The 26,264-nt window shown below is 43.1% G+C and overlaps 1 protein-coding gene across 4 annotated transcripts; it reads left to right on the top strand.

Moving 5' to 3' along the window:
* The first annotated feature begins 127 nt into the window (after positions 1-127).
* On the top strand, positions 128-26,042 carry LOC129810951 (regulator of nonsense transcripts 1-like). Of its 4 annotated transcripts, none has more exons than XM_055861972.1 (24): positions 128-527; positions 1,205-1,344; positions 1,495-1,584; positions 1,678-1,845; positions 2,208-2,388; positions 2,664-2,825; positions 3,666-3,753; positions 3,962-4,060; positions 4,666-4,789; positions 5,048-5,207; positions 5,475-5,593; positions 5,805-5,969; positions 7,133-7,247; positions 7,738-7,881; positions 8,033-8,246; positions 8,687-8,804; positions 8,914-9,070; positions 9,330-9,472; positions 9,826-10,000; positions 10,287-10,368; positions 17,379-17,540; positions 17,820-18,046; positions 20,045-20,167; positions 20,309-26,042. In XM_055861972.1, exons 1-23 carry the CDS (start codon positions 357-359, stop codon positions 20,162-20,164), a joined length of 3,324 nt encoding a protein of 1,107 aa, XP_055717947.1. In that variant the 5' UTR covers positions 128-356; the 3' UTR covers positions 20,165-20,167; positions 20,309-26,042. The 4 variants fall into 4 exon arrangements, with proteins under 4 accessions (XP_055717947.1, XP_055717949.1, XP_055717948.1 ...); XM_055861974.1 differs by having other exon boundaries at positions 4,681-4,789; XM_055861973.1 differs by having other exon boundaries at positions 3,666-3,750.
* Positions 26,043-26,264: the final 222 nt, after the last annotated feature.

The raw sequence follows: 26,264 nt of genomic DNA on the forward strand, positions 1-26,264 counted from the left end.
TCATAGTAAACTCTTCTAGTTGACAGCTACTGATTTTTTTTTACATGATAAAAAATTGATTGTCACCAATATCAATCAATCCATCAATAATAGTTTCATCCTCCTGCATTTGCATTTGTGTGCTCTATGCACGTTGTGTGGCTAGGAAGTTCGTCACTGTTTGGTGTAGGAGTTCAGGCGCCTCGAGTTGTTTTCGGTTTAATTTCTGGTGCGGTTAGAATTTTGTTTAGGTTCAAATCAGACTCGAAGCAGAAGCGGTGATCACAAATATCAGCATTGATAAACATATCACTGAGGATCTTGATCATATTCATCGCCGCATCGGAGTCCGTTTAGTCAGCGCAACTTGTGTCGAGATGAGTGTGGAAGCGTACGGGCCGAGTTCTCAAACGCTCACCTTCCTGGACACCGAAGAAGCGGAGCTACTTGGAGCAGATACCCAGGGCTCGGAGTACGAGTTTACCGATTTTACCCTACCTAGCCAGACACAAACTCAAGGCCACACCCAGAGTCAGCTGGACAATCAGGTTTGTATTCTTCATGTCAACAGTTAGCTAGCCAAACACGCTAGCTAACAAGTAACGCATTAGTTTGCTTGCTCGCCACCACCAACAATGTTGACTGTTTGCTTACGCTATCAACAGTTAGCTAGCCAGCTAATATTATAAAGCGTTGTTAGCCAGTTATCGTACTAGCTAGCTGACTAGCTAACTTGTTTGCTAACACACTGGAATATTGCTAACTAGCTAGCGTTATGTATCAATAACTGTTTACACGTCACTTGGCTGACTATTACAAAGTTAGTTAGTGATAGCTAGCAGTATAAGGTAGCGTTAGCTAACTTAGCTTCTTGTCTACCACCGTATCGCCACACATTGACTTCCTCCTCCAAGATGAAAGGCCAAAAACGTGCTAAATGTTGGTCATGCTAAAATTGCTAACTAACAACAACAGTACCGATGTGGGTAACGACGTTCTGCAGCAGTTCCAAGTATTCATCAAGTGGTTTGACTACAAACCAAAAAATTCGTACACAAATGAAAAGTTTGCTTGTGTTGTTTTACCCACCGTATGTACCCTTTTAAAGTTGTATGTGTTCATAGTAGTGGCAAATAAAATATGTTTCTAACGTTACCTAGTGCCATAGCAATACTTCAATTTTTGGCCTTGTTACAGTCTTAATTCAACCATACTCTATCTGTAGGTGAATGGTCCTAATGAAGGGCTTCACAATGGAGGGGTTGATGATGTTGCCAAGGCGAGCCAACTCCTCTCTGAGTTGAACTTTGAGGAGGATGAAGAGGACACCTATTACACTAAAGACCTCCCACTGCATGCCTGCAGGTAGTTTGTAAATTAAGTAAAATAATAACTGTTGTAATATAAACGTATTATAACTCTGTTATTGCTTTCAGTGCTGCTGCACCCGATTATGAGTAAATACGCATGACCTAGAAGTCATAAAAAGGCCTGTTGCTATGTTTCTTTTTTCAGTTACTGTGGCATCCATGATCCTGCGTGTGTGGTGTACTGCAACACAAGCAAGAAGTGGTTCTGCAATGGACGTGGCAATACATCTGGCAGGTATGCTACACAACAGCATCATATCCACCAAAAAATATTTATTCATAACATGCGTGCGCATGTAAGTTGATCGTCTCCCATGCTCTCGTTCAGCCACATCGTAAACCACTTGGTGAGAGCCAAATGCAAAGAGGTGACTCTGCACAAAGACGGGCCGCTGGGCGAGACGGTGTTGGAGTGCTACAACTGTGGCTGTCGCAACGTCTTCCTCCTGGGCTTCATACCCGCCAAGGCCGACTCTGTGGTGGTGCTGCTGTGCAGGTGTGTATAATGGGCTGTATCGTGTGTGGTGTGATAGAGAGACTGATTGTGTGTGTGTTATTACCATAGATTTGACAGTATACACACATGTGTTGCCATAGAGACCGTGATGTAAACGTGAGTATCAAATCAACGCTTATTTGTCACTTACACCGTTTACAGCACGTTTAAAAGGTACAGCGAAGAGCTTGCAAGTAAGCATTTCGCTGCACCCTTTATACCTGCTGTAAACTGTGTATGTGACTTATAAACTTTGATTTGAGTATGTCCTATTATGGCAAGAGATCAGCACGATCTTCTGTCGAACAGACTTTCGATAAAGCAAGTGTATATTGACTGTATCCAAATGTTTGTGCTCTTAGGCAGCCATGTGCCAGTCAGAGCAGCCTGAAAGACATAAACTGGGACAGCTCCCAGTGGCAGCCGCTGATCCAGGACCGCTGCTTCCTGTCCTGGCTAGTGAAGATCCCCTCGGAGCAGGAGCAGCTCCGGGCCCGCCAGATTACCGCCCAACAGATCAACAAGCTAGAGGAGCTCTGGAAGGTACTGGGCTGACTCAACCCATCCAGGGCCATGAAGTAGACAACGCACTGTACACGTAGTTTAACTTCAGAAATAACCATGAAACACCACAGCATCATACTGGGGCGGGGGTGGGGGGGTTCATTCAACAAATCAAGGCCTCTTTTGGGGCAGAAGGGCAACAAAACTAGGCAGGGACAGTCCCTACCAACACCTATTAGTAGCTGTAGGAGGAATCAGTGTTACCATATATGGACGTGCATGAAAGCTTGAACCTGTGCATCCTCTTGTCTCAGGACAATCCAACAGCCACTCTGGAGGATCTGGAGAAGCCCGGTGTAGACGAGGAGCCTCAGCACGTGCTGCTGCGCTACGAGGATGCCTACCAGTACCAGAACATCTTCGGCCCCCTGGTCAAACTGGAGGCCGACTACGACAAAAAGCTTAAAGAGTCCCAGGTATATCCTCCACGTCCCCTTTAGATAATTAAGGCCCTTTAAAAATCTGCAGGGCTCTGGCAGTGCTCCTCCTGCTCAAAGGCGGAGGTAGCGGTCCTGCTGCTGGGTTGTTGCCCTCCTACGGCCTCCTCCACGTCTCCTGATGTACTGGCCTGTCTCCTGGTAGCGCCTCCATGCTCTGGACACTACGCTGACAGACACAGCAAACCTTTTTGCCACAACTCGCATTGATGTGCCATCCTGGATGAGCTGCACTACCTGAGCCACTTGTGTGGGTTGTAGACTCCGTCTCATGCTACCACTAGAGTGAGAGCACCGCCAGCATTCAAAAGTGACCTAAACATCAGCCAGGAAGCATAGGAACTGAGAAGTGGTCTGTGGTCACCACCTGCAGAATCACTCCTTTATTGGGGGTGTCTTGCTAATTGCCTATAATTTCCACATTTTGTCTATTCCATTTGCACAACAGCATGTGAAATTTATTGTCAATCAGTGTTGCTTCCTAAGTGGACAGTTTGATTTCACAGAAGTGTGATTGACTTGGAGTTACATTGTGTTGTTTAAGTGTTCCCTTTATTTTTTTGAGCAGTGTATTAAATGTTTACCATCAGTACTTTATCTGTCTTGTGTGAGGTAAAATCATAATGCTCGAAACCTTGCTATAACCCTGCCAAATTTGTCAAATCAGTGAACATGTTCAGGGAACGATGCATGTTCAAAGAAAAGGAAATTGTACTTGAACATAGCAGGAGGGCAGAGTTTTCTTATATGTAGCTAATAACAGTATGACTAATAATTTGTCCTATTGTTTCCCTTGTTCTCATCTGGAACTCTTCATAGACCCAAGATAATATAACGGTCAGGTGGGACCTGGGGCTGAATAAAAAGCGGATTGCCTATTTCTCCTTGCCCAAGACGGATTCAGGTGGTAATTCTTTCAATGGACTTTTCTCTGTCTACCAGTTTTTCTGCTGTGCATAGAGAACCCTTGCATCCCATACCTGCATCCCTGGTGGTGTGTTCGTTTTGTCGTGCCGTGTGTGTACGGTATTGTATTTTCTCCGCCTCATTGGAACCATTATTCGTATAGTTTTGAGCAAAGTGTTTCTAATGTGTCTCTGTGGTGGTTTGTACAGACATGCGGCTGATGCAGGGAGATGAGATTTGTCTGCGCTACAAAGGAGACCTGGCCCCACTTTGGAAGGGCATCGGCCATGTCATCAAAGTCCCAGACAGTATCCTTTAACTAAAAGACCATTCTGAAGAAAAACTTTAATTCTTCAGTGGTTGCTCATCTCTACCTTCTGACCACCTTTTCAAAGTGGTCCCTTTTTAACAAGTAGGATCCACCTCTCCATCTTTATTTTTCCATGATTGGGGTCAGAAAAAAAAGAAGCAATTTTGTGTCTCAATTTATCAGCCAATCTGAACATTCTCAATGTCTCAAATGCAGGCTAGTTCTTGGTAACCAATGCAAAACGTGAGCTAATCAGTCTAATGATACTAGCCACGTTATTGGGTTGCAATGTTCAAAGGCTTGCAGAAATAAATTATATTTTATTGGGAGATAATTACCTAATTTAAAACAAATTATTAAGGGTTCATTACACCATAGAACTCCCTTAGGAGAAGCCCATCCATTAGTTAATGTCCCTCTAGTTTGCACCTGTCTTGTGTATCTGATATATGCTAATGTAGGGGAAAATCTACAGTTTTGTAGACCTTGCTTTTCTTCCCTACTATTAGCCCCGTTCAAGTGTGTGGGGGGGACGTCTTTTTCTTTCTAACATTCCACATTCCACAAGGAGGAAAGGCTATTTTGCTGTACTTATTTCCTTAGCACCCTTTGTGAAAGACTATGGAGATGAGATTGCTATAGAATTGCGCAGCAGTGTCGGAGCACCTGTGGAAATAACCCACAACTACCAGGTCGATTTCGTGTGGAAGTCCACTTCCTTTGACAGGTGTGACAAGCAGATCAGAATATTTAATCAGTTCTACTTTGGTTGTTGATGCTCTGGTGTTCTTAACGTGACTTCCAGAGTACTGATTCTTTTTAGCCTCAGCAGCATTTCACATGATTTATCCCTAACATAACTCCTGACGTATATTGAAGAATTGAATGAATAAGACATGATATGAAGGTACTAGCTTGTATTATTATTGTTAATCACATCACTCTTTATCGCCACTATAACCCATTGGTTTCCACTGGGTTTCAGAATGCAGAGTGCCCTGAAGACCTTTGCTGTGGACGAGACGTCTGTGTCAGGCTACATCTACCACAAGCTGCTGGGCCACGAGGTGGAGGATGTCATCATCAAGTGTCAGCTGCCCAAACGCTTCACTGCCCAGGGCCTGCCCGATCTCAACCACTCTCAGGTCTGACCCACACACATACTCTTACCACCTCACTGACTCAACCTGACTGCCTGAAACTGAACTTGTTTGCATTTTTAACCATTCGTTTTAGTGAATGAATGATCACAAAAAAGTTTACATTTCCTCTTATAATGGGGAAACCTTATTATAGTAATGTCATCTTATAATCATGAAGAACTTCATTTGGAGTTAGATGTTAATTCCCCGTACTATTATGTGCTCTTTACGCAGCTTTCATAAATGTTTTGAGTTGTGTGTTTAAAATAGGTGTATGCTGTGAAGACTGTGCTGCAAAGACCCCTCAGTCTTATCCAAGGCCCCCCTGGCACTGGCAAAACTGTCACCTCTGCCACCATAGTGTACCAGCTCGCCAGGCAGGGCAACGGGTAAGATGGGTAACACTCACTATGCATATGTGTCTTTTTTTTTTAAATTTTCGTATGCAGTTTACATTCAAGTTGTTAAGCAGAAGCTCTCATCTAGAACGACTTACAGCAAGTGTATCGTACTTAACGAGCATCTGAAGCGACGCTCATCAAAAGCATCTCCACTTTGTCCAAGCTTTCTGCGTTCATCTGTTGTGTTTGGTTCCTGCAGACCCGTGCTGGTGTGTGCTCCCAGTAACATCGCGGTGGACCAGCTGACTGAGAAGATCCACATGTCAGGTCTGAAGGTGGTCCGGCTGTGTGCTAAGAGCAGAGAGGCCATCGACTCCCCCGTCTCATTCCTGGCGCTGCACAACCAGATCCGCAACATGGACAGGTGGGGCATTCTGGGAAATGAAGTCTTTGTTAGCACTGTCTAAAATTGTATCCTACACGTAGTAGTGCTTTCGTAATCACTCATGTTAATGCTTGTAGCAATGTATTATCCCTGTTTTAAATATCAAAGAATTGCGTAAAGGGAAGGATGGATTTTTTAAGCACTTCCAACAGAACCATTGAATAGATCTGCCAGACTTTTGATATAATAACTCTAATTCTGTGTGTTTCTAATGGGGGTGTTACTCTGCTCAGGCTTTGCTTACTCATGCCAAATCTTAAAACGCCTGGGTAAGTATTGTAAGTTTCCGCTAACCACATTGTTATAGCAATCTGTAAGTCGATGACACTGTCGATAACTTGGCACGTAAACATTGGTTAATGCATGCAGCGTCTGAGCAGGGGAATGCAACCACAGACTTAGTTTCGCATAGCCATACCTCCAAATCGCATTGTTGTCACACCTCATTTGGAGGTCTGGAGAATTTTATATCATCCAAAATGGCTTGATTGGTCTGATGGCTTCCAGTGGCTACATTTTATTGGATGTTCAATTTCAAGAACCGTCACTCACATGTGACCGTGGCCACACTTGCAGAGAGTTGTTGCGTATGCTAGTTTGCAACATCGCAGAAAATTGAAGAGAACCTGAAGAAAAAACGGAATTCTGTTTTGGCAGAAATGTGCTCTATACACATTGAGTCGAAGGCATTACAACTTCTCTGCACCCTACAAAAAAAAGATAAGTTATGGCGTGTCTACCTACAGGCTGTGGTAATAGTTTAGTATGGCAGTCGGATTTATTGAAAGTGGAGAAATCGATGGTAATAGTAGTTTCTCATCTGATGTCAATAATCAAGGATTAGGTTTGTGTCCTTAACTCTCAAGGAATCGCCGCCGCATGCTCGGTTTGAAGTGAGATGGAGAACCGTTGCTCCTACGGCGCTATTCTAGTGGGCACCTTCAGAGCTCCGCCCAAACAAGGCATTTCATTGGTTTGAGGTGTTGCGAGGCGTCATTGATTCACTCCGGCTTTATACCCCTTTGGAACTACTTTCTGCCATTAACTTCACCAGGTTTTCCGATTTAGGTTAGCCAGGTTCTCGACAAGGCTACTAATGACTCAACCCACTTTGCCTGCTCTGTGTCTGGTGTGACCCTCAGTATGCCAGAGCTGCAGAAGCTGCAGCAGCTGAAGGATGAGACCGGGGAGCTGTCGTCTGCTGACGAGAAGCGTTACCGGGCCCTGAAGCGCACCGCTGAGCGAGAGCTGCTCACGGTGAGGAGGACTTTCTTTTACAACACTTACACCTTTGTCGCCCGATATGTCACAGCAGTATTAGGAGAAGAGTATGGCAGATGCTGTCAAGTAGAATGTTTTTTTTGACCTAGCGAAGATGATATGGCTTCCCCGTTCTTTCAATTTCAAACCAACTGTTAACCTGTGTAGGGTGCCGTCTTTCGGATGGGACGTTAAACGGGTGTCCTGACTCTCTGAGGTCATTAAAGATCCCATGGCACTTATCGTAAGAGTAGGGGTGTTAACCCCGGTGTCCTGGCTAAATTCCCAATCTGGCCCTCAAACCATCATGGTCACCTAATAATCCCCAGTTTACAATTGGCTCATTCATCCCCCTCCTCTCCCCTGTAACTATTCCCCAGGTCGTTGCTGCAAATGAGAACGTGTTCTCAGTCAACTTACCTGGTAAAATAACGGTAAAATAAAAAATAAAAAAAATAACCACTGTTCCTCTTCTGTACCGCGGCAGAATGCGGATGTGATCTGCTGTACCTGTGTGGGGGCAGGAGATCCACGCCTGGCCAAGATGCAGTTCCGCTCAATCCTGATTGATGAAAGCACCCAGGCCACCGAGCCAGAGTGCATGGTGCCTGTGGTCCTGGGTGCCAAGCAGGTACAACCACACACTAATTTATGCTCAAGATAAACAGCTCAACTAGGTCAATTGTCCGTGACTTACTTAATCCAGACGAAAACAATGTAAAAGCCCATGCGAATATTTGGTTAATTGATTGTCATTTCATCATTAATTTCCCCCTTCACAGCTCATTCTGGTGGGAGACCACTGCCAGCTGGGCCCAGTAGTGATGTGTAAGAAGGCAGCCAAAGCAGGCCTGTCCCAGTCTTTGTTTGAGCGTCTGGTGGTGCTGGGCATCAGGCCCATTCGTCTGCAGGTGCAGTACCGTATGCACCCGGCCCTCAGCTCTTTCCCCTCCAACATCTTCTACGAGGGCTCCCTGCAGAACGGAGTCACCGCTGGTGAGTTAGACGTTTTCACAAAGGCTTCTTGGTCATATTATAGCTTTTGAATTGGTCATGTGTAAAAAAACATATATTAAAGAAAATATAAATAATTCACACTTATTATCAGCAATGTACTGGTGTCTTGCATCTAGAACATGTGACGTTTTTGTAGAAAGTGTGTTTGTTCACCCCTAGAAGATCTAGAAGTAGCAGTGTAGATCTGCTTTGGATTCAAGCGGTGTTTGTGTTCATACACTGAGTAGAAAGCATTTACTCTACTGTGGAAGTTTGTTAGGCCATTCTGAAATCGACTAACTCAAAGCATATTGCTTTTGGGTGCGTATTTGCTGTTGAATAAAATGGCCAATTTTAGGTTTGTTCACAATCTCACTGAATTATTGAAGACCAATTCCCATACTAACCATGTTGAAAAATTCTCTGTTTATACTGGGAAGCTGACCGCATCAAGAAAGGCTTTGACTTCCAGTGGCCACAGCCAGACAAGCCCATGTTCTTCTATGTAACTCAAGGCCAGGAGGAAATAGCCAGCTCTGGAACGTCCTACCTGAACAGGTACAGCTAACAGTCCTGTCAAGGTTAATCTCAAAGTATCAACAGAATTTATTGCTATTCTTCATTTAGTTTGACTGGAACAATTTTAAACACTGTCCTCTCTCCCCAGAACTGAGGCGGCCAACGTGGAGAAGATCACAACTAGGCTGCTGAAGGCTGGGGCCAAGCCTGACCAGATAGGCATCATCACCCCCTACGAGGGCCAGAGGTCCTACCTGGTGCAGTACATGCAGTTCAGTGGTTCCCTCCATACAAAACTCTACCAGGTACGGCAGTATAGCTGAACTTGCACTGTCTTGGGGAAAAAACAATTCAATATATTTTTGTTGTCGTAGTCTTCTCAAGAACATGATTTGTGATATCGGTTTGCTTTATTATTGTTCTGCAGATGGTACTTATAAAATCTTAAAATGATATTGCGTTACTAATTATGTCGATACCTGTTGCCATTTGACCAATGCCAAATGCAACAGGTCTCGATGACCAATGTTACAACACTGTTCTATCCTCTTGTCTCGCTATCAGGAGGTTGAGATCGCCAGCGTGGATGCGTTCCAGGGCAGGGAGAAGGACTTTATCATCCTGTCGTGCGTACGAGCCAACGAGCACCAGGGCATCGGCTTCCTTAATGACCCGCGCCGTCTCAACGTGGCCCTCACCAGAGCCAAGTAAGCATCTGGACCATTAGTCTTCATTCTCACCACAGCTTCTCTGGATGGACAGTTTCAAATCTGTATGGACAAAGTCATAGAATTACATATAAAAGACCTAGAATGGACAATGGGATCCTAGCAATAGTTACTTCATAGGATGTCTGTGTTCAAAGTCATGGTAGTTTAGAAGACTTGATGATGAATTGTGATGAGCCTCTGTGGAACAGTATAGAATTCATCATCAAAAAATGTATGTGAATCACTGTCCACTTTCATCCTTGACACCGTAGACAAAATGGTGCATTTTGAGACTGCCTTGTCCTTAAATATATTTCTCCCACTGACGCGTGTGTAACGTATGTTTTCAGGTATGGAGTGATCATTGTGGGCAACCCAAAGGCCCTGTCCAAGCAGCCTCTGTGGAACCACCTGCTCAACTACTACAAGGAGCAGAAGGTTCTGGTGGAGGGACCCCTCAACAACCTGAGAGAGAGCCTGATGCAGTTCAGCAGGCCCCGCAAGCTGATCAATGCCATCAACCCTGTGAGTTATCACACTTGCATGAACACACATTATATGTTGGATGTGTCGGAGTGTACAGTTGGCACGTTTTGAGTGTGGGTATTGAACCCATGTTGAGTCTATTCCCCTCATATCCTTTTTTAAATTAATACGTAACACTTTTTCCTCAGTAACACTTTTCCCCAGTAACACTTTTAACTCGGTAACACTTTGACCAATATGTAATGCCATTTACAGCAATGTTATGACAACAGTACAGCAGTTCCACTGTGTTTTCGAGGGTATTGAACCCTTGTTTGTGTTCCAGGGAGCCCGGTTCATGAGCACTGCCATGTATGATGCCCGCGAGGCCCTCATCCCTGGGTCTGCCTACGATCGCAGCAGCGCAGGTTAGTGGGAAAGTGTTTTATATAAGGCCGTGGCTACGGATACAGAGTTATTGCCCACACCCTCCGAAATCCTCTTTCTCTAAGCTAAAGTTCCGGATCACCTTCTGCACGTGTTATTTTATGCACACATTCGTTTTTCTAACGTATTTGCTGCTCACACTCCTCCCTTCACGTTTCGCTCTTTACTCACCCTCTTCTGAACCATGATGATGTCTCTGACTCGTATTTTTAAACAGCTAAATTAAAAACCCTGCACCGATTTTAACGAACATTCCAAAACATATATATTATTAGGGCTGTCCCCGACAAAATAAATCTTGCTCGACCGAGAGTCATCTGTCAAGTTTTTAAACGTGTATTTCCCCATATACAGTATAGACACATCCTATGTGTTTTTAATGAAATCAACTAAATGCACAGAGCTGGTCGGATGCTTTAAGCACACTGTTTGATTAAATAATTAAGACACACGAATGACTCAAGCGGGGGCCGATGACCACGCGGTGTAATATTTTATCTTTTTACAGCGAGTGCCTGTGTGAATGTCGCACATTGTCTCTCTATCCTCCCTGTTGCAGCGAAAAGGCACCACAGCACAGCAAGTGTTTATTGTGCTGTCTGTGCTGAAGCTGCAACATAATTACAGCCATTTAGTTTCTTAAACTCTAACCGAAAAGTTCTGTTACCGAAGTCCCTCATTTGTTTAGGAAAATTATTGCCTATTCCCTCAACCCTTGCTCTCTTTACGTGAAACATGTATGCATCGCATGCACATGGCCAGTAGGGCCATCAATAAATTGGTTATAACAAACTCTGAACACCGTAACATGTATCAGCTAAATTAATACGGAAAACGTGAAAAAGAAACTTGAAACGGGGGGGATGTTTACTGGTTGCTCAGGAGGGAAAGGGGAAGTCCAATGTGTGGAAGACACTTGACTTAGTTGTGGAAGCACTGGAGATCAAGAAAAATGAGGGTATAGCAGCAAGCGCTGCGGGAGTATTATGTGTGCCTATCAGGTTCTGTTAGATTACAATATTATTTTACTGACCGTCTGGAACATTTGTAAAGAAAATGTAAGAAATGATAAGTGTACCAGAGAGTCTGTTGTAATGGAAAACATTAGCAATTATTCAAAGCTCCCATTGTTATTTAATTTTAAAACTAAAATGCTTGATTGCATTTCAAAGCATGAATGACTCATACTGTGTGATGACATGAACAAACAAATGATTGAAGGATTTTAGGGCTGACTCCATTTAGTTGACTTGTCGATTGCTTGGTTGATAGGATGTTGGTCGATCGAGATTTCTTTAGTCGAGCAGTAGCAAAATATCTATAGACAGGTGTCTTGTACACCATGATGAGTGGACTAAACCATTGTGGAGGCCATGGGGATGGCACAGTCCATCACTCTGACATGTGCTACTGAAATTGTATATGGGAAAGGGGGATACCTAGTCAGTTGTTCAACTGAAATGTCTTCTGCATTTAACCCAACCCCTCTGAATCAGAGAGGTGCAGGGGGCTGTATGGTTATATTACGTAAGAAAAATTGTATTATTTTATAACAAATGCGCTTTCTCCCGCGTTGGATAGTGGGTACTGTACACGGTTCTGAAATACATTGGTGCCTTTTCCTAGACCATGTTGCTATGCATAATAGCAAAGTTACCTAGCATATTGGTGTTGTGAACAATGCGGTGGAGGCAGCAGCAGAATGAGCAGGAGAAAACAGCCTTTGCCTTATTGTCTAAGAAAAGTGAGGAGAGAGGAAACCCCAACTTAGTTAGGTCTATAATCAATAGTCTAACTTTTAAATGTACCTGGTTTTATAAATCATCCATATATATCTACGGAAATAAGACCGATCCTGCGTCTGTTGTCTGTTTGATTGTTTGTTTAATTAGCCTACTGATTCCATGAGTACCAAGCATCACACAACGAATGTCAAGTAAACATTTTCTTATTTTTTTTTAATCTTTGCTTTGCTGTAATAATGGCTTTACACTTTGTTTTCATTAGAACAGCCTCTGGTATTATTTATATTTTTATTAAGTGTTTATTCTGTTCTAAATTTTCCAAAAAAGTATATTTTATAATAATAACGCTCCTTTTTCTTGATCTCCTTATTGTTAATTTTTACTATTCAGCGACTTGTTCCGAAGCCACTCCTGCATTTTCTTGGCTGTGTGTTTATGGTCGTTGTCATGTTGGAAGGTGAACCTTTGCCCCAGTCTGAGGTCCTGAGCTTTTAGGAGCAGGTTTTCATCAAGGATGTTTCTGTACTTTGCTCCATTCATCTTTCCTTTGAGCCTGACTAGTCTCCCAGTCCCTGCTGCTGAAAAACATCCCTACAGCTTGATGCTGATGCACCATCATGCTTTACCGTAGGGATGTTGCCAGGTTTCCTCCAGACATGACGCTTGGCATTCAGGCCACAGAGTTCAATCTTGGTTTCATCAGACCAGAGAATCTTGTTTCTCATGGTTTGAGAGTCCTTTAGGTGCCTTTTGGCAAACTCCAAGCAAGATGTCATGTACCTTTTACTGAGGAGTGGCTTCTGTCTGGCCAGAGGAACTCTGGCGCTCTGTCAGTGACCATTGGGTTCTTGGTCACCTCTCTAACCAAGGCCCTTCTCCCCTGATTGCTCAGTTTGGCCGAATCAGACAGGTGTAACACATACAATTTCAGTAGCACATGTCTTAGAGCGATAGACTGTGCCATCCCCACGGCCTCCACAATGGATTAATCCACTGAGACAGGCGTGAATCAGACAGGTGTCTTGTCCATATTAAAAAATATATATTTGTGTCTGCTTGAGTAAAGAAATATCGGTCGACCAATGGCCTATCGACAAAACAATTGACCAGTGGACTAAATGGGGTCAGCTCTATATATTATGAAGGCTACAACCTTTTGTCTGTTGTAACGGATATTGCCGGTGCACAAGCAGGATGCAGGCCCTACACTTTGGAGCAAAAACAATCAGCGTGTTGTGTGATGTAGGCTAATCTTTATAGGTGCTGCCATATCGTATACATGTCTGCCTCCTGTGTGAATTAGTCAGTGTTTGGGTTGATGATGGAAAAAAATTGAATTCAATGGCTAATTACACTGCGTGTCTGTCTCGCTGCTTTCCACCTCTGGGCAGCCGAGCATGTATCCAGACCAGTAAAAAGAGTCTGACAATGGGCAAGTTTGTTTTGCATCGCCCGGTGCCATAGTTATGCTATATATGCCGCTGTACCATGGCGAGAGTAAATGGCTGCATGTAACTCCACAGCTAAGAACATGATATCGCTAGACTGCCTGTTTGTGTCATGCTTATGTTTGCAATACTGGCAACAAAGTTTGTACAAACATGTCTAATGTATTTTGTGTAAAACATGTACACAGCTGTAGCCTACTCCTCTCCTGACAAAATTACTTGAAGTCGTGCTTATGCTTACTGAGGCATGGAATGCAATATTTAGAACAGGTAAGTGTACAACATGAAGTTTGTAGGCTACACCAGTGACCAGGCGAAGGCGACCAAGTAGGGGGGAGCGGCAGCGGAGCACTGAGCACAGCAGTACGTAGGCAGCAGAGTGGTCACTGCTACGTTAAAAAAAATCCTGCACATCCGCAGATATATCTGTATTTTTAGCCTGGGCAAATTGGGATACAGAAACTCTGTATCCGTAGCCACTTCGTTTGAATTGTTTTATAATGCGTTAGCTTGTTCTTAACCTCTTCAATAGCCCACTAACATTTTACAGTGCCTTCAAAGTATTCATACCCCTTGACTTATTCCACAAATATTTGTTTTCAGCCATTTACCCATACCCCATAATGACGAAGTGAAAACATGTTTTTAGAAATGTTTGCAAATTTTATTGAAAATGAAATATCACATTTCATTTAAGTATTCACACCCCTGATGTCATACAGCTGTGAGTCTTTCTGGGTAAGTCTCTAAGAGCTTTCCACACCTGGATTGTTCAACATTTGCCCATTATTCTTCTCACAGTTCTTCATGTTCTGTCAGATTGGTTGTTGATCATTGCTAGACAACCATTTTCAGGTCTTGCCTTAGATTTTCAAGTAGATTAAAGTCAAACCTGTAACTTGGCCACTCGGGATGATTCACTGTCTTCTTGGCCGAATCTACACTGGAGTCGCTTACCATGTGTTTTAGGTTATTGTCCTGCTGAAAGGTGAATTCATTTCCCAGTGTCTGGTGGAAAGCAGACTGAACTAGGTTTTTCTCTAAGAATTTGCCTGTGCTAAGCTCCGTTTCTGTTTTCATACTGAAAAACTCCCCAGTCCGTAACGATTACAAACATACCCATAACATAATGCAGCCACCACAATGCTTGAATACATGGAGTGTGGTACTCTGTAATGTGTTGTATTGCATTTGCCCCGAAGATAACTTTATTCAAGACAAAAAAAAGTTACATGCTTTGCCACATTTTTTGCAGTTTTACTTTAGTGCCTTGTTGCAAACAGGATGCGTGTTTTGGGAAAAATGTATTCTGTACAGGCTTCCTTTCCCTCTGTCAATTAGGTTAGTATTGTGAAGTAACTACAATATTGTTGATCCATCCTTAGAAAACTATCACAGCCATTACACTCTGTAACTGTTTCACAGTCCCCATTGCCCTCATGGTGAAATCCTTGAGTGGTTCCTTCCTCTCCGGCAACTGAGTTAGGAAGGACGCCTGTATCTTTGTAGTGACTGGGTGTATTGATGCACCATCCAAAATGTAATTAATATACTCAAAGGGATGACCATGCTCAAAGGGATATTCAATGTCTGCTTTTTTTTTTACCCAGCTACCAATGGGTGCCCTTTGCGAGGCATTGGAAAACCTCCCAGGTCTTTGTGGTTGAATCTTTGTTTGAAATTCACTTCTCGACTGAGGGACCTTACAATTATTTTTATGCGTTGGGTACAGAGATGAGGTAGTCATGTTAAACATTTTTATTGCACACAGTTCATGCAACTTACACTGAACCAAAATATAAACGTAAAGTGTTGTTCCCATGTTTCATGAGCTGAAATAAAAGATCCCAACAACTTTCCACAAGCACAAAAAGCTTTTCTCTCAAATTGTGTGGCCAAATTTGTTTCCATCTCTGTTAGTGAACATTTTCTCCTTTACCAAGAGACTCCATCCACCTGACAGGTGTGGCATATCAAGAAGCTGATTAAACAGTATCATCATTACACAGATCATTGCACCTTGCGCTGAGGACAATAAAAGGCTACTCTAAAATGTACACTTTTGTCACACAACACAATGCCACGGATGTCTCAATTTTTGAGGGAGTGTGCAATTGGCATGCTGACTGCAGAAATGTCCACCCAGAGCTGTTGCCAGATAATTGAATGTTAATTTCTCTACCATCAGCTGCCTCCAGTGTCATTTTAGAGAATTTGGCAGTATGTCCAACCGGCCTCACAACCGCAGACCACGTGTATGGCGTTGTATGGGCGAGCGGTTTGCTGATGTCAATGTTGTGAACCGAGTGCCCCATGTTGACGGTGTGATATGGGCAGGCATAAGCTACGGACAACGAATACAATTGTATTTTATCGATGGCAATTTCAATGCACAGAGATACCGTGACAAGATCCTGAGGCCCATCGTCGTGCCATTCATCCACTGCCATCACCTCCCGTTTCAGCAGGCTAATGCACGGCCCCATGTCGTAAGGATCTCTAAACAATTCCTGGAAGCTGAAAATGTCCCAGTTCTTCCATGGCCTGCATACTCACCAGACATGTCACCCATTTGAGCATGTTTGGGATGCTCTGGATCGACATGTACGACAGCGAGTTCCAGCCTATATTTTTTTGGGCTCCCGGTGGCACAGAGGTCTAAGGCACAGCATCTCAGTGCTAGACCCTGGTTCGATCCCGGGCTGTATCACAACCGGCCGTGATCGGGAATCCCATAAGGCGCGGCACAATTGGCCCAACGTCGTCCGGGTTTGGCAGGGGTAGGTCAGCATTGTAAAATAAGAATTTGTTCTTAACTGACTTGCCTAGTTAAATAAAGGTTCAATTAAAATGTAAATATCCGACAACTTCACAGAGCCAATGAAAAGGAGAGGGACACCATTCCACAGGCCACAATCAACAGCCTAATCAACTCTATGCGAAGGAGATGTGTCGCGTTGAATTAGACAAATGGTTGTCACACCAGATACTGACTGGTTTTCTGATCCATGCCCCTACCAGTTTTTTTTAAGGTGTCTGTGACCAATATATGCATATCTGTATTCCCAGTCATGTGAAATCCATAGATAAATCCATCCAACGCTCTAATTTCAATTGACTGATTTCCTTATATGAACTGTAACGCAGGGGCGGCAGGTAGCCTAGTGGTTAGAGCGTTGGACCAGTAACCAAAAGGTGCTAGATTGAATCCCCGAGCTGACAATGTAAAGATCTGCTGTTCTGCCCCTGAACAAGGCAGTTCACCCACTGTTCCTAGGCCGTCATTGTAAATAAGAATTTGTTCTTAACTGACTTTCCTAGTTAAATAAAGGTTAAATAAATAAAAAAACGCAGTAAAATCTTTGAAATTGTTGCATGTTGAGTTTTATCATTTTGTTCAGTATATTATGTGACTTGTTAAGCACATTTTTACTCCTGAACTTTTTTAGACTTGTCATAAGAAAGGTGTTGAATACTTATTGACTCGACATTTCAGCTTTTCATTTTTTATTAATTTATATATATTTTTTTTTACTTAATTCCACATTGTGGTATTGTGTGTAGGCTAGTGATGACAAAATCTAAATTGAATGCATTTTAAATTCAGGCTGTAACACAATTTTTGGGGGAGAAAGAAATACAGAAATACTTTCTGAATGTACTGTAGGCTAATGCCTTGCTAGAACTGTAAGGTGGCACCAGAATTTATTGCATTGCTAGATGCAACAAACGCATCCTACAGCAATGGGACCGCTCACACACTACTGTGACATGTTTTCTGTGTGTTTCTTTCTACAGGGCGTCCATCCAACATGTATTTCCAAACCCACGATCAGATCGGCATGATTGGGGCTGGGCCAGCCCACCTGGCGTCCATGAACATGCCTATTCCCTTCAACTTGGTGGTGCCACCCATGCCTCCGCCAGGCTACCTGGCCCAGGCCAACGGCCCTGCTGCAGGTGAGCAGGAAGGGAAACAACTACTATTCATTAGTTGTTCATATATTGACTGGTGGAATATGTATTTGGCCCTGTGAAGTTGGACAGTATCCAAATAACCAGAAGTCTCAGTGTTGCTTACCAGAGTATTCTTCATGTGGTACTGTTGTTGGTGATATTATGTTATGGGGGTTTGGAGATGTCCTCGTACCCCTACTATTTCTCGTCTGTAATGCATGTTCATTGTTTGTTCGTGTGTTTGACAAGTGAGTGGGAACTTACTCTCTCTGTGCCACCCAGGTCGTGGTGGGGCGCTGAAGGGCAAAGCGGGGCGTGGCGGGCGCCAGAGGACCCGCGGCATGGGGAACCACGGTAGCAGCGGGCAGGCCAACGGGCACAACAGCCAGGTCAGCCAGGACGTGTCTTCCCAGCCCTTCTCCCAGGGGCCACTTACCCAGGGCTACATCACCATGAGTCAGCCCTCCCAGATGAGCCAGCCTGGCCTCTCCCAGCCTGAACTTTCCCAGGTAACAAGACCGGCCTAAACTCCACTCTTTACTACCTAATACCAAATCAGAATCTGGCCTCGTACTCCTATGCCCAATCCCAAATCGTACCTTACTCTTAATGTGATTGTGGAGATCTGAGAGGATTAGATGGGTATAAGTAAAAAATTATAATCTCTTCACCTTGCCCATTGGTTAGATGTAATGTTTCTGCCATATTGCTTGAACCAAGCAAGAAGCAGTATGGTAATAATAACGTAAGCAATATGGTAATAATGCCACCTCTGATTTGCTGGGTGGAGGTTCATATTGCTGACTTCATCTGATACTCTTAGGGAAATGTGTTGGAAGCAATTTCTCCTTTAAGCTGCGAGCGGGCGCGCAGTAGCCTCGAGACTACCGCGCAGCTCCCCTGAGACTGCGCAGAAGAAATACAGTATCGTCCCACGGAGGGAAGCACGAGATTGAACTTCACTCAACTTTTTAGAGTTTTCCCTGTTAACACTATCAACGTTTCCCTTTATTGTGGCAATAGTGATCGAATCAACGCAATATTAGCCACTTTCAATGCAACATACCAAAACAAAAATAACTATGCAAGACTTGGAATGCAAAACTAACTACACAAGATTTTGTTGTAGCGTGCGGCATTACCAATCAGAGCTGCAGTAGGCCTATATGCATATAGACCATTGCCATATATGGATCTGTGCCATTTACTTTGAACTGGACAGTTTACAGCATGAGCAGTCATGAGTAGATTAGCCATGTGTGCACATATTGTTCATGTCCTTTGCTAGTTAGTGAGTTATTAGCCCAGTTATAGATCATTTATAGTCAGCAATAGGGGAGCGATTGCTTCCTACAAGAGCACAAAACGTGTACATTTCTAGACATCTTTGAAAAGACAGTCAGGAAAATATATATTTTCTTTTACCCCCAATTTCATGTTATCCAATTGTTAGTTGTTAATCCAATTGTTAGTTGTTAATCCAATTGTTAGTTGTTATCCAATTGTTAGTTGTTAGTCCAATTGTTAGTTGTTATCCAATTGTCTCATCGCTGCAACTCCCGTACGGACTCGGGAGAGGCGACGGTCAAGAGCCATGCGTCCTCCGAAACACAACCCAACCAAGCCGCACTGCTTCTTAACACAGCGCGCATCAAACCCGGAAGCCAGCCGCACCAATGTGTCGGAGGAAACAGCGTGCACTGCGCCCGGCCCGCCACAGGAGTCGCTAGTGCGCCGCCGGCCAAACCCTCCCTAACCCGGACGACGCTAGGACAATTGTGCGCTGCTCCATGGTCCTCCCGGTCGCGGCCGGCTGCGACAGAGCCTGGGCTCGAACCCAGAGTCTCTGGTGGCACAGCTAGCGCTGCGATGCGGTGCCTTAGACAACTGCGCCACCCGGGAGGCCTGGCAATGTTGTATTTTGAGGCAGGCTTGAATAAGCGAAGTAGCCAATAGGCAGAGGGTAGCATAATTTGTCTGATTCTCTGTAATAATGTTATGGGAATAATAATGCAGTTTATTTTGTAGTGGTTTCTTGCATCAAACAACACAACATTTTCAGTGACCTTGTCTGAAGGACAAGTGGATTAACAGGTTAATGTCAAGCCCTGCATGTTCTTTTCTAAAGTCTCATGGAATGTAGGCCTACATTGAACACCACACATTGGCTGCTACTGTAGGCTGAATGATAGAACAGCTATTTCCATGTTAAAATGTTATGGGATGCATTTTCTCCATTGTTTTTGATGGTAGGCCACTCTGGTAAACCTACATTATGATCAAATAGCCACAGTAGCCTACTTGGCCACTGTTAAAACTAACTTAAACCGGGTACAGCCTCAGTGTTCACAGTAAACGCACGCTGGAAGTTGCACAGAATTTTCACAACATTCAAGTTTGCGCTCAGCAGACCTGAAATTTGCTCAGTGCTGAAAAAATGTAGGAAACATTAGTTGGAAGAATTATGTTTTGGATGTAATTGGGTGTTTCTCCTTCTGTTTTAACAGGACAGTTATTTAGGTGACGAGTTCAAGTCCCAGATCGACGTGGCTCTGTCGCAGGATTCGACTTACCAGGGTGAACGTGCATACCAACATGGTGGGGTGACTGGACTGTCACAGTACTAGAGTGTAAGATAACAATTCCCATTCCCACGGTACTAGAGTAATCAAAAAGTGTAATTGATTTGACCTCCCCTGTACAGACGAGTACTTCCAAAAATCGTGTTCGTGGAAGCCATTTTGAATATCCTTATTGTTTCCTTTTCGCAGGTTGTTGGAAGAGGAGCTAGGCTTGAGCTGAGCTTAGTTCATCAGCATTTTAATCTGGGTAATAATAAAAACAAAAAATGGATACCTGTTTTCCTCTGCTACAACTGAAGCACCACCGTGTGAAATCATCGGGAGAGAGAAACCAACCAATCGCGAGAGAGAAAGTGATGGAAAGAACGGACGACCAGGAAGAGGGAACGTGTGGGAGTGAGGGACCACTGCCGGCACATGGGAACGAAAGCGAGAGGAAGACGGTGGCCAGCGGTCGAGCTGTCGTGAGGAAGACGAAACGAGGAACAACTCCCTCCCTCCACAACCCTTTTCCCACCTCCCCTTCCAACCTCACGCCTCTGTCTGAGAGAATGACCAGTTATCCAGAGGACCTTGCTCTTTGATCAGCTAACAGAGAAAGAGAAGTTCTCAAGCAACTTGGCTGGGGGAGCACTTTCCACTAACTCTCAAAAGCAGATAACAAGAAAGTAGAGGGGGGAGGGTGTGGAACACTTCAAGCTGGCAACATAGGAAATCCTCACCTCAATGTTGATCGCTTGCCAAACCCGTTTGATACCCAGACTCATTTGTTTGGATTGATGTGGAGGACGAGTGGCGGTGTTGATCTCAACTCTCAGACCTGAAATCTCATCAAATGACCGCAAGAGGAACAGTCTCCAAGAGGAACAGTCTCCAAGAGGAACAGTCTCCAAGAGGAACAGTCTCCAAGAGGAACAGTCTCCAAGAGGAACAGTCTCCAAGAGGAACAGTCTCCAAGAGGAACAGTGTCCAAGAGGAACAGTCTCCGTTCACGTCGTCGTTCAACTTTGAGTTGAAAAGTTTTCTCCGCTAAAGTCTGATAATAAAGAACTTTGAATTGAAATGCCTTTGGCCTTCAGAACCATTTGGCTTTTTCAACAGGTCTTTTCAGAAACAGGTGGTTAACTAGAAGTCTGGTGGAGTTGAGTGGCATGGGGATATCAGAGGAAAGTTTCTGAAGTGGTGACCTCTGGATCCAAGAGATCTGTAATCGTGAGACTATTTGTTTTTGAAGTACCTTTCTTATTGCAGAGCGCAAAAGGCAAAAAAATATTTAATTGAAAAATGACCAGCATTGAATAATATTAACTCAATATTATTTGAAGTTGCAGCAAAGGCTTTTTTTATCTTTTGAAAGGGGGGGTGGGGTGACATGAGATGTCGCCCGCTGTGCTGTTCAGCGGATAATTTTCTATGTTTTAAACGTTTTTATGCTTAGATTGGCAGCGGCTTTGAAGTAATGCTTTACTTGGGGGAATTCTTTGTGGATGTAAGATCCGTCTGCATCAACACTGAGCTATTAATGGAAACTGATTTCCACTATAGTCTACACACTTTTGTGTCACTATTGAAGTTGCAAGAGGCAGGTGGCTTGGTGTGAAATACGCTACATGGCCTAAAGTATGTGGACACCCCTTCAAATTAGTGGATTCGGGTATTTTAGATACACCTGTTGCTGACAGGTGCATACAGTCGAGCACACAGCCATGAAATCTCCATAGACAAACATTGGCAGTAGAATGGCCCGTACTGAAGAGCTCAGTGACTTTCAAAGTGGCAACGTCATAGGATGCCACTTTTCCAACAAGTCAGTTGGTCAAATTTCTGCCCTGCTAGAGCTGCCTGGGTCAACTCTAAGTGCTGGTATTGTGAAGTGGAAATGTCTAGGAGCAACAATGGCTCAGCCGCGATGCGGTAGGCCACACAAGCTCACAGAATGGGACCGTAGCGTGTAAAAATCGCCTTTCCTCAGTTGCAACACTCACTACCGAATTCCAAACTGCCTCTGGAAGCAACGTCAACACAAGAACTGTTCATCGGGAGCTTCATGAAATGGCTTTCCTTGGCCGAGCAGCTACACACAAGCCGAAGATCACCATGCGTAATGTCAAGCTTCGGTTGGAGTGGTGTAAAGCGTGTCACCATTGGACTCTGGAGCAATGGAAACGCGTTCTCTGCAGTGATAAATCACGCTTCATCATCTGGCTGTTGACGGACAAATCTGAATTTGGTGAATGCCAGGAGAACACTACCTGCCCCGAATGCATAGTGCCAACTTTAAAGTTTGGTGGAGGAGGAATAATTGTCTGGGGCTATTTTTCATGGTTTGGGCTAGGCCCCTTAGTTCCAATGAAGGGAAAACTTAACGCTACAGCATAAAATGACATTCTAGACGATTCTGTGCATCCAACATTGTGGCAAAAGTTTGGCAACGTCATAGGATGCCACTTTTCCAACAAGTCAGTTGGTTTGGGGAATGATCTTTCCTGTTTCAGCATGCCAATGCCCCCATGCACAAAGTGAGGTCCATACAGAAATGGTTTGTCTTTTGGGATGAATTGGAACGCCAACTGCGAGCCAGGCCTAGTTGTCCGACCTCACTAATGCTCTTGTGGCTGAATGTAAAGCAAGTCCCCGCAGAAATGTTCCAACATCTAGTGCTGTTATAGCAGCAAAGGGGAGCTGACTCCATATTATTGCCCATGATTTTGGAATGAGATGTTCGGTGTGCAGGTGTCCACAAACTTTTGGTTATGTAGTGTAACAGTTAAGGAATAGACTAGGATGGTGGCTGGAAGAAGGATAAGGCTTGTGAACTCCTTGAAGATGCATCCTCCGAATCTGGTTATTTAGTATGGAGAGTCAATTGGCGTTCAAATTTGAATGTGATTCTTCCCCTGTGAAATGCAGTCGTGCGTATAGAATGTTAGCTACATGACTAGAATTAAGTTGTCAAATCCAAAGTATTTGAAACCATTTCACACCAGTTACACAATCAGTAAAATACTGATTTTGATACAAGGTGACAGTGATTTCTCACATAAAAAGAATGAATGCATCCGAATCAGTACCCGTAACTTCCTTTTGGTTATTTGCAGGTATAAAGCAGCACAAACATGAATGAAGGTGAAAGCAACCTATGCCAGCATATACCAACTTCATAGAAAGAATCACTGAATGTGACCAGTATGTTGTGACATTGAAACCAGAGTCCTAACTTGAACCTGAGTCAATGTTTCTGAATGGTTACTGAATGTACAAACTGGTTTAAGCCACCTTCCTTCTCTTAGGAGTTGCCACTAAATGGCCTTCCTTTTGTAACTTCTATTTTATGAGTGTTTTACATTTTTGGCTTCCCTATAGTTCGCCCATCTGTTTGCTCCAAATTCCTATGGCTCCCAAACCCTCCATTCTTACTCCTCTGTGAATTGTAATGTAATCAGCCCCCCAGTATTTCCTTTTTTGCATGATTTGCCTGCCATTTTCTGAAGGGGCGAGGTTGTGAACAGCAAAATGAGACTTAAACCACACTATATGGTTTAATTTGTTATCTGATGACAAAGGGGGATTAAATAATGTTTTTGTTTTTTAAAAGTTTTAAATCAATCATTTAAATAAACTGTACATGACTGTTTTATATTGAGGAATCCTTGTCTATTTGAGGAGGCCTCTATCAGTTTTTAGGAATGTTATTTGGATGCTTAGAGCATCAAATTGAGAATGATTTCATTTTAGCTCACCACCTGCTTTGTCCTCTGATGTCCATTCATTTTTCTTTTTCTTTGTCGTCACCTGACTTTGAATATGTCAATCCAAAACACATTGTATGACAATCTTGCTGTCAAATAGCTAGTCATGGTTGAAAAAATACTTACAAATTGTCTTTTTTGATCAACATTATGCATTTTTTCCCATGTTGATTATGTTACTGTATTTCACATCAAGAAATACAAGAATTCCAGCAGGGAATATAGCATTGCTCCTTATACTTTTACTAAGATGGTGACATTATACTTATGTTGAAATGAAATACAGCAATCCTGCTATCATAGTTTGTCATCTGTTACATGGTCAGCACTGCTAACTAGAAATGTATTAAAAGTATATTACCAAACTATACTGCAGGAATCAATGGATAAGAACAGACATTTTTTACCGTAATAGTAATACGGTAATGTATGCCTTCCTTCTTCCCAGCATTTGGATTCTCACTATGGAAAAACTGCACTGGATTTGCAAGAATTAGTATTTTAGTTGCAGTGAATATTAATCAAGACATTTCGCCTGATGATTCCTTTCTTGTGAAACTGAAACAAAGGTTGCTTATATATCAAAGGGTTTGAGCAATGAGAAAGTGATTTAGACATTTATAGATTATGAAACATGTTGCACCTGAACTCGGCTCAATAATAGGCAACTGGTCTTGTTATACAGTTGAAATCAGAAGTTTACATACACTTAGATTGGAGTCATTAAAACCTATTTTTCAACCACTCCACAAATTTCTTGTTAACAAACTATAGTTTTGGCAAGTCGGTTAGGACATCTACTTTGTGCATGACACAAGTAATTTTTCCAACAATTGTTTACACACATTGTTTCACTTATAATTCACTGTATCTCAATTCCAGTGGGTCAGAAGTTTACATACACTAAATTGACTGCCTTTAAACTGCTTAGAAAATTCCATAAAATGATGTCTTGGCTTTAGAAGCTTCTCATAGGCTAATTGACATCATTTCAGTCAATTGGAGGTGTACCTGTGGCTGTATTTCAAGGCCTACCTTCAAACTCAGTGCCTCTTTGCTTGACATCATGGGAAAATCAAAAGGAATCAGCCAAATTGTAGACCTCCACAAGTCTGGTTCATCATTGGGAGCAATTTCCAAATGCCTGAAGGTACCACGTTCATCTGTACAAACGAGTGCGCAAGTATAAACACTATGGGACCACGCAGCCGTCATACCGCTCAGGAAGGAGACACGTTTTGTCTCCTAGAGATGAAAGTACTTTGGTGTGAAAAGTGCAAATCAATCCCAGAACAACAGCAAAGAACCTTGTGAAGATGCTGGAGGAAACGGGTATAAAAGTATCTATAACCACAGTAAAATGAGTTCTATATCGAAATAACCCGATAGCTACTCAGCAAAGAAGAAGCCACTGCTCCAAAACCGCCTTTAAAAAAGCCAGACTACAGTTTGCAACTGCACATGGGGACAAAGATTGTACTTTTTGGAGAAATGTCCTCTGATCTGATGAAAGAAAAATAGAACTGTTTGGCCATAATGACCATCATTATGTTTGGAGGAAAAAGGGGGGGGCTTGCAAGCCGAAGACCACCATCCCAACCGTGAAGCACGGGGATGGCAGCATCATGTTGTGGGCGTGCTTTGCTGCAGGAGGGGCTGGTGCACTTCACAAAATAGATGGCATCATGAGAATAGAAAATGATGTGGATATATCGAAACAACATCTCAAGACATCAGTCAGGAAGTTAAAGCTTGGTCATAAATGGGTCTCTCAAATAGACAATAACCCCAAGCATACTTCCAAAGTTGTGGCAAAATGGCTTAAGGACAACAAAGTAAATGTATTGGAGCTGCCATCAAAAAGCCCTGACCTCAATCCCATAGAAACTTTGTGGGCATAACTGAAAAAGCAAGGAGGGCTACAAACCAGACTCCGTTACACCAGCTCTGTCAGGAGGAATGGGCCAAAATTCACCCAACTTATTATGAGAAGCTTGTGGATGGCTACCCGAAATGTTTGACCCAAGTTAAATGCTACCAAATACTAATTGAGTGTATGTAAACTTCTGACCGACTGGGAATGTGATGAAAGAAATAAAAGCTGAAATAGATCATTATCTCTACTATTATTCTGATATTTCACATTCTTAAAATAAAGTGGTGATCCTAACTGACCCAAGACCGAGCATTTTTACTAGGATTAAATGTCAGGAATTGTGAAAAACTGAGTTTAAATGTATTTGGCTAAGGTGTATGTACTGTATATACACAATTCGTTAATGTACAGTGTTGCATTATGGACCTCTCTGCCTTCTTTTCTTTTGAATGTGTTTTTGCTTCATCAGTTTATTTTTCTGAATCCCATGTTGCGTCTTCTGAATGGTTTCATGTATCTT

This window comes from Salvelinus fontinalis, chromosome 14, assembly GCF_029448725.1.
Source record: "Salvelinus fontinalis isolate EN_2023a chromosome 14, ASM2944872v1, whole genome shotgun sequence".
NCBI lineage: Eukaryota > Metazoa > Chordata > Actinopteri > Salmoniformes > Salmonidae > Salvelinus > Salvelinus fontinalis.

Excerpts from the sequence above, each read along its gene's own strand:
- LOC129810951 (XM_055861972.1), top strand. The coding sequence starts at position 357 with ATGAGTGTGGAAGCGTACGGGCCGAGTTCTCAAACGCTCACCTTCCTG. Across the intron at positions 1,846-2,207 it reads GTGGTGGTGCTGCTGTGCAG|GCAGCCATGTGCCAGTCAGA; the intron begins GTGTGTATAATG and ends TTGTGCTCTTAG. Across the intron at positions 9,473-9,825 it reads GTGGCCCTCACCAGAGCCAA|GTATGGAGTGATCATTGTGG; the intron begins GTAAGCATCTGG and ends GTATGTTTTCAG.